The following is a 12,306-nucleotide window of genomic DNA, read 5'->3' as shown; positions in this document are numbered from 1 at the left end:
AGGATCGTTAGCTTTTCTTGTTGTATCAATCCTTTTACCATTATGTAATGACCTTCTTTGTCTCTTTTGATCTTTGTTGCTTTAAAGTCTATTTTATTAGAGATGAGAATTGCAACTCCTGCTTTTTTGTGCTCTCCATTTGCTTGGTAAATCTTCCTCCATCCCTTTATTTTGAGCCTTTGTGTATCCTTGCATGTGAGATGGGTTTCCTGGATACAACACACTGATGGGTTTTGGCTTTTTATCCAGTTTGCCAGTCTGTGTCTTTTGATTGGTTCATTTAGCCCATTTACATTTAGGGTTAATATTGTTATGTGTGAATTTGATACTGCCATTTTGATTCTAGTTGGCTGTTTTGCCCATTAGTTGATGCTGATTCTTCATTTTGTTGATGCTCTTTAGCATTTGGTATGCTTTTGGAATGGCTGGTACTGGTTGTTCCTTTCTATGTGTAGTGCCTCTTTCAGGAGCTCTTGTAATGCAGGCCTGGTGGTGACAAAATCTTTGAGTACTTGCTTGTTTGCAAAGGATTTTATTTTTCCTTCACTTCTGAAGCTCAGTTTGGCTGGATATGAAATTCTGGGTTGAAAGTTCTTTCTTTTAAGGATGTTGAATATTGGCCCCCACTCTCTTCTGGCTTGCAGGGTTTCTACCGAGAGATCTGCTGTGAGTCTGATGGGCTTCCCTTTGTGGGTGACCCGACCTTTCTTTCTGGCTGCCCTTAGCATTTTCTTCTTCATTTCAACCCTGGTGGATCTGACGATTATGTGCCTTGGGGTTGCTCTTCTTGTGGAATATATTTGTGGTGTTCTCTGTATTTCCTAGACTTGAATATTGGCCTGCCTTGCTAGGTTGGGAAAATTTTCCTGGATAATATTCTGAAGAGTATTTTCTAGGTTGGATTCATTCTCTTCGTCACATTTAGGTACACCTATCTAATGTAGATTAGGTCTCTTCACATAGTCCCACATTTCTTGGAGACTTTGTTCATTCCTTTTTGCGCTTTTTTCTCTAATCTTGGCTTCTCGTTTTATTTCATTGAGTTGATCTTCGACTTCTGATATCCTTTCTTCTGCTTGGTCAATTCAGCTGTTGAAACTTGTGCATGCTTCGTTAAGTTCTTGTGTTGTGTTTTTCAGCTCCTTCAATTCACTCATATTCCTCTCTAAGTTGTCCATTCTTGTTATCACATCCTCAAATCTTTTTTTAAATCTGTTTTCAAGGTTCTTAGTTTCTTTGCATTGATTTAGAACATGTTATTTTAGCTCACGAAAGTTTCTCATTACCCACCTTCTGAAGTTGTCATTTCATCACACTCATTCTCCGTCCAGATTTGTTCCCTGGCTGGTGAGGAGTTTTGGTCCTTCGTAGGAGGCGAGGTGGTCTGGTTTCGGGTGTTTTCCTCCTTTTTGTGCTGGTTTCTTCCCATCTTTGTGGATTTATCCACCTGTCTTCTGAGTGGTTGCTGATTTTCCGATTGGGTCTCTGAGTGGACGTCCAGATTGTTGATGATGAAGTATTTCTGTTAGTTTTCCTTCTAACAGTCTGGCCCCTCTCCTGTAGGACTGCTGAGGTCCACTCCAGGCCCTGCTTGCCTGGGGAACTCCTGTAGCAGCTGTGGAACCGTGACGGTTGCTACCAGATTCTTCTGCTATCTTTTTCCCTGAATGATGCCTGCCAAATGTCAGTCTGATCAGTCCTTTGTGAGGTGACTCTTTGGATATACGGGGGTCAGGGAGCTGCTTGAGGAGACAGTCTGTACTTTATAGGAGCTCTTGTGCTGAGCTGTGAGCTCCGTTGTTCATTCAGGGCTGCTAGGCAGGTACGTTTAAGTCTGCTGCAGCAGAATTCATAAAGCTCCTTTTTTTTTTTACCTCAGGTGCTCTGTCCCAGGGAGTTAGGGCTTTATTTATGAGTATCTGTTGCACTTTCCTGCCCAGCGAGGAGGCAGTCTAGTCACTGCCTGCCTATAGTGGCTATGATGAGCTGCTGTGGGCTCCGCCCTGCTGTCGTGGGCTCTGCCCTGCTGCTGTATGTAATTCCCTGTAGTCCTGTTTATATGGGTGTGGTTAGAACTGCAGTGGTGATGGTGGCCCGCCTCTGTAGTGGCGGACTCTCTCTGTTATGGCGGCTTGCCTTGGCAATGGCAGGCTGCATCAGCAATGGCTGAGTACCTCCATGGGGTCATGTGCCTTGGTAGTGGTGGACGCCGCTCCCCTACTGAGCTGCACTGTTCTGGGTTCAGCTGTGCTTGCCGTGAAACTCTCAACCCTGAGCGTTTCTGTTGCTGTTTTGTTTGTTTTTGTGGGGGTGGGACCTGCCGAGCCTGATCACCTGGCTTTCTGCCTCAGAGCCCTTTTTTTTTTTTAAGTTGAACGGTTGACTCTCTCCCAGGTATTCCAGTTGCCTGCTGCAGGGGTGCTGGGATCTGTGATTTCCCGTGCAGTGACCCACTGTGCCAGCTCAAACCACGTTGCTGCCCGGGAATCTCTGGCCTGGCTTTCTGTTTAAGTCCGGTTTAATCAGATGAATGTGCTAATCTGCCTTCCGAAATCTCCAATTGCCGGTTTAAAAGGGCAACTAAACCAGTGTATTTTGTACGGAGTGTTGCTGCGCTGTGGCCTTGGCCCCAACAGCTGCGCCGGCCCAAACAGCCACGCTGGGCGGCCCGTGGGACTCTTACATCTGGGAATCTCCTAGCCTGTGGACAATAAAGATCCGTATGGAAATGGCGGCATCCACTCACCCTCTGCGGATTCACTGGGAGAGGCAAATCCTGAGTTGGTCCTACAGCGCCATCTTCGAGAATCATCGAGGAAAACTTTTATTTCTGTTTATAAAAATTATGATTTTTCCAGAAGCCACAGTGGCTCCAGCCAGTTTTCCTGGTGCTTGAGGAGGCGAGGCTCTTTATTGTTTTCTTAAACTAATTGTTTTTAGATAGGAGGCTCAGAGACCTAGCTTTATATCCCAGCCTGGTAAAAGCTTGAATATCTTAAAACTATTTGGTTTAAAAACCCTACAGTCACCTGTAAACAATGTATTCAACAAGTATTTGTGAGCACTTAATCAGCTAATATGTCTGAAAGGCTATGTGGGAGGAAAAACAGTATCAGACTTGGCCCATGCCCTTAGAGTGTCTAGAATGAGGCAGTGAAAAAGTGTGCAAATCGTGGGTGCCCAAAAAGATTCTCATGGGAAAATTGACACAGCTCATAGAAGTGGGCTTCAGTTAGACCCTTATGGGAGTGCAGCAGGATTTACTGAAGGAATGGAGTGGGAGGGTCTTTCCTGCGATGATTAATTGCATAAGCCATGGAGGGAATAAACATCATCTGTTGGATAAAGTGAATCAAGGGTTCATCCTGGGGAGTCTTTGCAGAAAAGGTTAGGAAGCAAGAGAAGGGCAGAATTGTGGCGGGCTTAAACAGTATGATGAATTTAGACTTAATCCTCTGGGCAGTGGGATTCAGACAGGGCTCGATTAATGATGTTGGAGTTGTAAAGAGATGGCTTTTAGGTCAGCAGTGCATCACTGGTGGGAAATTCAGCTCTTAACTCTAAATTTCCCAAGCGTGGATGGGGGAAATTTTTCAAAACACCAACATTTTTGAAATCAACCCAATAGATCTTCACAGAGTGCTTATAATGTACAACACACCGTATTAGGTCTACGAAGGGGACAGAGAAGCAGACTGTACCCCAGATAAGTTTTTTCTTTTTTTTTTTTTTTTGAGACAGTCTCGGTCTGCCACCCAGGCTGGAATGCAGTGATGCATTATCAGCTCACTGCAACCTCCAACTCCTGGGTTCAAGTGATTTTTCTGCCTCAGCCTCCCAAGTAGCTGGGATTACAGGTGAGAGCCACCATGCCAAGCTAATTTTTGGTATTGTTAGTAGAGACAGGGTTTTGCCATGTTGGCCAGGTTGGCCCAGGTAAGTTTTATTGACAAAATTAGATTGCTAGCTTTTGGAGATGACCAAAGAACAACTGTCGAAAGGTAGCATTTTGTCTTTAAAATAAATTAAAAAAAAAAAAAAAAAGAAAGCTATAGTTTCTTAGGATATAGGATAAGACTGTACTTGAGCTTTAACAATTTCAATGAGTGTTAGCGGTGGGGGCACAACCTATTAGCTTTATTTATAAGAAACATAAGTCTGATTCTTAATATTTAGGAGTTGAAAGTGTTCAGTGAGGATGAATCATATGAAGCAATTCAAATGTTCACCTTTATATCTTGCATAATCCATAAATATTGAGTTGTTCATTCATAACAGCAGTTCTTAACATTCCACAAGCTATCCAAGCAAAATAACCTGACATGCCCTCTTAAAGGAGTGGTTATTGTGTTTTCCCTCCAGGATTTTAGACATTATGGACTTATATCACTACTAGGATTAGATTATCTGTTGTGTATCCATGAAAAATTTGATTTGTGGCTGTTGAGTTGTGGCTAAATTGTTACATGTGACTGCAGAGTTTTAAAACCAGGTAATTTTAAGATATTCAAGATTTTACCAGGCTGTGGCTATCGTATGAATTCATACTTTGTTACTTACATGGCAAATGAATTAAACTGAACCTTTCTTCATGGCTTGCTTTATGTATGTATGTATGTATGTATGTATGTATGTATGTATGTATATTTTGAGACTGAGTGTCACTCTGTCAGCCAGGGTGGAGTGCAGTGTCTTGATCTTGGCTCACTGTAACCTCTGCCTCTCAGGTTCAGGCAGTTCTCATGCCTCAGCTTCCCAAGTAGCTGGGATTACAGGCACATGCCACCATGCCTGGCTATTTTTTTTGTGTGTGTGTGTGTGTGTATTTTTAGTAGAGACGAGGTTTCACCATATTGGCCAAGCTGGTCTCGAACTCCTGACTTGGAGTGATCGACCCATCTCAGCCACTCAAAGTGCTGGGACTACAGGCTTGAGCCACTGTGCTCAGCCTCTTCATAGCTTTATAGAACCATTTCTAAAAAGGATTTTAAGAAATTACGTGGGGTGTGAATGTTTTTAATTGCTCTAACATATGTATTTTTCTTAAAACATCTTCAGGTTCTTTTGTTTTTATGTTGCACTAAGTAGAATATAAGACATTCCTTGAAGGACAGAGTATTGGGAAGAGCCCTCACATCCAAAGTAGACTTGCTTATTTAAGAAAGTTTGAGACGTTTTGAAACCTACAGCTTCAATTTAACTGGTAATATTCTACAGTGCTTTGGAAGCATTCTTGATTGATTTCTTTTTAAGTGGTGTTTATTGAACATGGATAGAATCATTAAACATTGCACACAATGTGAAGAATGGATAGTAGTGAATGAATTTACTAAACTGATCTCCTTTTCTTCTTCTCTTTCTCTGTGGTGCCGAATACCTACCGCATGTAAGATACTGTGCTGCTGCAGAGATGCTTTCAACATCACTTCTTAGTTTTAAAAAAATCAGATTTTACTTTGGCTATTTTGTTTTAGATTATTATAGTTAAGACTATCTACTCATGATTTATTTCACCAAATTAAAAAAAACTTAATAAGGAAGTTTGTACATATTTCTTTTCTTTTTTTGAGACGGAGTCTTGCTCTGTCACCCAGGCTGAAGTGCAGTGGCACGACCTCAGGTCGCCACAACCTCCATCTCCCAGGTTCAAGTGATTCTTCTGCCTCAGCCTCCTGAGTAGCTGGAATTACAGGCACCTGCCACTATGCCCAGCTAATTTGTGTGTGTGTGTGTGTGTGTGTGTGTGTGTGTGTGTATTTTTAGTAGTGACAGGGTTTCACCATGTTGGCCAGGCTGATTTTGAACTCTTGACCTCAAGTGATCTGCCTGCCTCTGCCTCCCAAAGTGCTAGGATTACAGGCATGAGCCACCGTGCCCAGCCTATATTTTTATATTTTCTACTAATGTGGTCAAGCTTTTCTCCCACACGCTCAGAAACTCACCTCTGCATACTGTTTTTCCTCTGAAATCCTTTTACTTTCTCAGCTCTCTACCTTCTCCCCACAATCTTTTTTCAACTTACTTCCAATTATTTTTATCTTTTCTTTCTCTCAAATGTGACCCACTCAAGTCTGAAGGCTTCCCTTCCCTGCCGACGTTCACTGATGTGTTTTCCCCAGTGTCAGTTGTGGCTCTGTTTTACTCTTATTTTGCTGTCTTGATCCTATCTGAAAAGAGATAGATTTCTCTGTTCTGGGACTTCTCTATTCTGGGACCCTTGACTAGTTTAAAGCATTTCCTAAATAATTGACTAAAGTAGGGTTTCCTATGATTTTCCAAGCTGACTGTCAGCCTCTTCCTGCTTTGTGTTTGAACATCTCAGCAGGTATAAATCTGTTGAGGGGCTGTGCTTCTTTTCAGGACTCTTACAGTGGTGGTGCATCTTAAACTCACCATCTAGATTTTCCCTGTGCTTAACTGCTGCAAAATTCAAGGATGCTGCCTACCACCATGGGTTTAAGAAGAAAAAGAAGGAAGACAGCAGTGACCCTTGCTATGTGTTCTCTGGGTTTTTTTTTTTTTTTTTAATAGAGGTGGGGTCTCACTGTGTTGCCCAGGCTGGTCTCGAACTCCTGGCCCAGGCTCTCTGCCTGCCTTGGCCTCCCAAAGTGCTGGGATTACAGACATGAGCCACCACACCTGGCTGACCCTTCTTAGGAGTTCTGTTGCTCTTTGAGGTTAGTGACATTTTAGCCAGTATGCCTTGTCTATTAAATAACATATGTCAATTAAATGTCAGTTATGGGAGGTTTGGTTAAATATGACTAGTTTAAATCTACAGTCAGGAAGCCTTGTCACCTAAAACAACTTGCCTCCCTATCCCACCTCCCTAAGCACCGAGTAGTGACTCTTAGGGTGATACAGACGTGTCCTGAGCAGCAGTGCCACATCTGGCTCACCCTCCGCTTCCTGACCAGTTTTCATTTCCTTGGCTTCTCACCTTCTGTCTCCTTTCTTTTTATGTATTGCTCTTACATCTTGTTCCAGTGCCTGATGCTGGTCATCTGGTACTCACTTTGGACACATGGTTAGGCTCTGGTTTATATTTGCCCTGGCTCACAACTCCTCTCACTAGCCTAGCTCCTCAGGTGTTATTCTAGTTCTGTGCCATGTGCCAGGAAGTGCTTCTAGGTTTTCCTAGGCACCTGAAGAAGAAAGGCAGATAGATGCCAAGTGTCTCCTCACTATCCCCACTTTTACTAGAAAGTAATTCTTGTTTTGTATGACTACTAATTATTTTTGATATCTCAAAGCCTGATGGCACATTTTACTTTAAAAAAATTTTAAATTTCTGTGAGTACATAGTATGTGTATATATATTTATATTTATGGGGTACCTGAGATATTTTAATGCAGGTATACAATGTATAATAATCATGTTAGAGTAAATGGGGTTTCCATCACCTCAAGCATTTATCCTTGGTATTATTAACAATCCAGTTACAGTCTTTTAGTTATTTTTAAATGCTCATTAAATTATTATTGACTACAGTCCCTGTTGTGAGGCAAATTTACTTTTAAGAAGATAGACACTGTGCATTTTAAAAGCAATGACAGGTTTTTTTTAGTCTTAGGAATTCATTCATTTTATACTGGAAAACCCAAGGATGTCTTAGTATGTTCAGGAATGTTTCATGTTTTTTTAAAGCAGTTTTTTTTTGTTCTGAGAAGGACCAATTTTCATGATATACTTTTTTTTAGGAGATGGAGTGCCTTTCTTTCTTCTGTGCTATTTGAATTTTACGTTAAGCCTATCTAACTCCTGTTCTTTTCCCTTTAGATTTGAGCTTAGAAGCCACTTCATTCTGAAGCTTTCCCATAAGGTTGGGCCTAGCCTTTCCTGTGCATTTCCAAATACCCCATACTTGCCCCATCTTAATAATTGTGGGTTCATTTTATAATCACTTATTTCCTTGTCTGTCTCTCTCACATGACTGTAGACTTCATATTGTCATGGCTTTTATCTTGTTTATTGTGGTAAGCTCACATAGTGCTTGATGAATGAATAAATAAATACAAATTTTGCTAAATAACAACTTTATTTATTCCATTATTTTGAAGGCTTTCTTTTCCTACGGTTTATTTCCTCACTAGATTTCAAGTAATAGGAACAGAAACTCAGAAATTCACCATGGAAGACTTTGCATATGGGTTGCTAAAACAAGTTTTTCTTATTTTTAGTGCCAGACTTTTCATTCATAGCTCTCTCACTCAAAAGTCATTCAACTTCTTGTAAACATGCAAATTTGGAAAGAGCTAAGGGCTAGACTCAATGTACATGTACTGATACACCCTTATTGTATACTCAGTGACACAAACTAGTAGGAGTTGGTCGGATCTCTCATTTCTGAATGCTGCTTTAATATAATGTTATTACTAAAGACAGATTAAAAAAAATTGAATGCTAAAAACTAGGCATGTCCTTAATTTGTAAAGTGGCTCTGAGACCTAACCCAGGATGTGGCTGCATAATATTTTACCAGCGTTTTAACCTTATTAGTTATCTAACATCAATTAATAAGCCAGTAGGGCCAAGTTAATTATGTAAGTGACAGCCAGCAGGTAATATGTTAGAAGTTTGGATTAATGAATAATTGTAATTGAAGCCAAATGTAATTAATTATGTGATTTTTAAGGTGTTCAAGTTTAATTCCACTTAGGTTCCATCTAAAGCACTAGGAGGGATTACTGACAAAAGGAAAACAGGCATAAAGATGCACTTGACTCATGTTTGAGTTGTGTTCAAATCCCCATGTCACAAAAGAGACACCTAGATTGCTTCATTCTAGAGAGACCGTGCATGCTCTGGTGATCCTGCTCACCTCCCTCTGGAGTTTCTTTGCTCCTGTCTTTCTCTCTCGCCACTCTTCTTGGCCCACAGTTCCACATTTTGCTATACTGTTTCAGGTCTCCATGTGATAGTACATACTGTTATCTTTGGGATTCTTTTGCTCCTTGATCCAACTAATTCTTACCCGTTTTTAGAACTCAGCTTAAGGTCAATAGCTGCAGGAAGCCCTTTCTGACCCCCCAGTCTGATTTGAATGCACCCCCCCTTCCCATAACGTCTTTATTATGGTGCTTTCCACTTTATTCTACAATTTTTCTGTTGCCAGTCTTTTTCTGCTGGTCTTCTTAAGGGCAGAGATGGTCTTGCAGTACTTTGTTGAATGAATGAACAAACTTTTAAAAAATATATTCTGTAGATGTAGTGCTAAAAACCCACTAAAATTGGGCCTTTTATTAGCTATATATAGAATTTAAAATTATTTTTTAGTATACAGTATGTCAAAAAATAAGTTGTTGTTATTTATAATTTATTAGTTCTTTTTCCTGTTTTATTCAAACTTTAACAGATCTTAAACCCGTTTAGCTTTAGGTTTTGTGTAGTGGAGGCTCTGGAGTCAGCCTCTGGATTTGAAACCTGGCATTGCCATTAGTTGGGGAACTTTATCCTTGGTTTCCCCAGCTATAAATTTGGGGATAAAAATAATACCTTATAACATTGTGGTGGGCACTAAATGAAATAATACATGCAGGCAAAATTCTTGCATAGTACCTTCCTGAAAACACTACTGACACCACTGACTTTTCCCACCCTAGTTATGTGTGAACCGTAAAATGCATAGAATTGCAGAATGGTTTTATATTCTCAGAGCAGATGGTAGACTTTGTCAGGTCTCCACAATGATCTGGAGGAATTATAAATTAGTGATACTGTGCTACGTTTTATGACTCCAATATGAGACCTGCCTTATGTCTCATACAGCATCATGTGCCATTAAACTGGTGACACACGAGCCATGCTATAATCTAAATGCATAGCAAACTCATCGGCAATGAGGCCCTGGGATGCAGTCTTCACTGATGCTGGGGTACTCTTTTTTTTTTCCTTCCATATCTCCTAAACTGGAAGGAGAATAGTTACCAGTAGTCTCCAGAAAGTTTTGGCATGAACTTTATGGGAACAAGTTTGTAAGCAGTATGGACAGGTGGAAAACTTCATGGACTTGGTCAAGCTCATGGAAAATGTTGTTTGTAAGCTACTAGAAAATTATGGAAGCAGGCAGCCCACGCTTGTAAGAAATAGAACAGTGGAGGAGGGTGCCAAGTGTGACCTGCATGTGCCATGCACATAGACATGAATTCAGTACTTGGGTATGTGAGGTGTAGAAGGGACGTTTGCTTTCACCACACCCATTTCAGTCATTCATGATATGACTACTGGCAAGCCAGGTTTTAGGCTTTGGAGCCTTCTTGCTTGTTGTGGAATAAGCATCAGCACCATTTTCTGTTAAAAATATTCTGTGACATTCTTACTTACCTGGAGAGTATGATCTGGCACCACGTATTGCATGTCAAAAATGCTTATCACATGTTTTTGGGTGAATTACAATGGATGTCTTAAAATTAGAGATATAATAATTATGGTTGCTGAATAATGGTTTGTTTTGAGGTAACCAAATGCTTTTTTTTGAAACAGTCTCACTCTGTCACCCAGGCTGGAGTGCGGTGGTGCGACGTTGGCTGACTGCAAACTCTGCCTCCCAGGTTCAAGTGATTCTTCTGCCTCAGCCTCACAAGTAGCTGGGATCACAGGTGTGGGGATACCATGCCTGGCTAAGTTTTGTATATTTAATAGAGCGTGGCTTTTGCCATATTGGCCAGGCTAGTGTCGAACTTCTGGCTTCAAATGATCCACCTACCTTGGCCTCACAAAGTCTTGGGATTACAGGCATGAGCCACTGCACCTGGCCAAAATGCTTTTTAACTTTAGATATAGTATTTTCTGGCCTTGAAGTATGAGATATTTTGTATTGGTAAAATGTTATGATTAAGTTAAGCTTCAAATTCCCAAAGCCTTTTTAGCAGCGGGTGTAATTGGATATAATTTGACAATTGCTTGATGAACTAGGGTCTTTTAAAATATTTTTATTTTTTTTTTGTTGGGGGCAGTATTTGACCCAATTGAGTTTTCAGCATGTGTTTTTTTTCTTCATCTTCGTGTCAGACTGCCATCTGCTGCTTCTGCTACTACTTCTTATTCAGACAACTTGTTCTTTTGCAGTCCACTGATGGTTTACTGCCAGTAATTGCCTTTAGGTTGAAAAATCAATAATCAAGTTTGGGAAGATTTTTGTGTTAAACAAAGGCAAGATTCTGAATGAGGGCATGTTGGGCCTTTATCACAGCTGTTTTCTATGTACTTCCTGTTTAGGGATCGTGTCCCAAAGGATGGCTGCCTTTTAAGTTAGTCTCAACTTGATGGGAGTGGGCTTTACTGTAATATTTTTGCATAGGATGTTCAATACATTCATTGTTGATATTATTTAAATTTTTTCTCTCTGCTTTTTACACAGTCAAAATTTGCTATGCGATGTCACAATTGTGGCAGAAGACATGGAAATCTCTGCTCATAGAGTGGTGCTGGCCGCCTGTAGTCCTTATTTTCATGCCATGTTTACAGGTATGAAATACTTTAGTTATGGGCATTTAAAAAAATTTGTTCAGATCTGAGCTTTTCTTACCACGTTTTCTTTTGTTATTAACATTTTACTTTTATGAAATGAAGAATTGTAATGGAAGAAAATGTTCTTGCTTTGTTCCAGATTCCTCCTTGTCTTTGTTTTTCATTGTTGGGGATCAGTAAGCCTATATATATGTACGCTCACAATTTTGTGCTCAGCTTTCTCCCTGTAAGTTAAACTTACATATATTAGTTCTTGCCATTTATGATAGCTTTTTGGCACTTTCTTATTTTGACAAAAGAAAAGTTTACATTTTAAAAAGTGATTTTTTACATTTGTTTCACCTAGTGTTACCTTGAACAAAAAGATGTTTATTTAATATCCTTCATTTGGAAATATAAGACAATAGAGCGGTTTATTTACAAGGTTAGATTTTACTTTGGCAACTGTGAAAATATATAGAATGATTTTAATACTTCTGGAAAAGAAGTAATTTATGTCTGTTACACTTGAACCCCTTACCTTCATTCTTTTTAAAAATATACTGTACAAAGAAATTGAAGTTTTTTGTGTTACATCAGTGAGCTTATAATCTTAGGGTATTGGTATGCCGAATAAAAAATGCAAATAAAAATGTAGTTATATCAAAAAGCAAACATACAAAACTCTTCTTACTTTAAAACTCTGAAGTATTTCTGATGCTACCATTTTACTAGATGACTTCAAGAAATGCAAAAACAATGTGAACATGCTTCCTTCCCCAAAAGCTTCCTGTATAACTGGGAGATGGGTGTGCACCCTTTATTAGGTAACAGTGTATGGAAGATCTGAGTGTCCA

The 12,306-nt window shown here is 40.0% G+C and overlaps 2 protein-coding genes across 8 annotated transcripts in view; one reads left to right on the top strand and one right to left on the bottom strand.

The window, feature by feature from the left end:
- LOC144581672 (uncharacterized) overlaps positions 1–2,812 on the bottom strand; it is a 69,995-nt gene extending 67,183 nt beyond the window's left edge. Inside the window, exon 1 of the mRNA XM_078366062.1 lies at positions 2,747–2,812. Coding sequence (XP_078222188.1) covers positions 2,747–2,812 — 66 coding nt within the window. The remainder of the gene's footprint in view (positions 1–2,746) is intronic.
- The window catches only part of KLHL2 (kelch like family member 2), a 122,325-nt gene that overhangs the window by 19,122 nt on the left and 90,897 nt on the right, over positions 1–12,306 (top strand). For 5 of the 7 annotated variants that reach the window (XR_013532830.1, XR_004740540.3, XR_013532828.1 and 2 more), the window contains exon 3: positions 11,361–11,467. The exons of the other annotated variants lie outside the window; for them this stretch is intronic. Coding sequence is in view for 2 of the 5 variants with exons in the window: in XM_002745256.6 (XP_002745302.1) it covers positions 11,361–11,467 (107 nt within the window). In the remaining 3 variants the exon portion in view is untranslated. The remainder of the gene's footprint in view (positions 1–11,360; positions 11,468–12,306) is intronic. 7 annotated transcript variants of the gene reach the window in all.

Source organism: Callithrix jacchus, chromosome 3 (assembly GCF_049354715.1).
Source record: "Callithrix jacchus isolate 240 chromosome 3, calJac240_pri, whole genome shotgun sequence".
NCBI lineage: Eukaryota > Metazoa > Chordata > Mammalia > Primates > Cebidae > Callithrix > Callithrix jacchus.
Note: the sequence above shows the minus strand (reverse complement) of the source record. Positions and strands in the feature narration are given on the sequence as shown.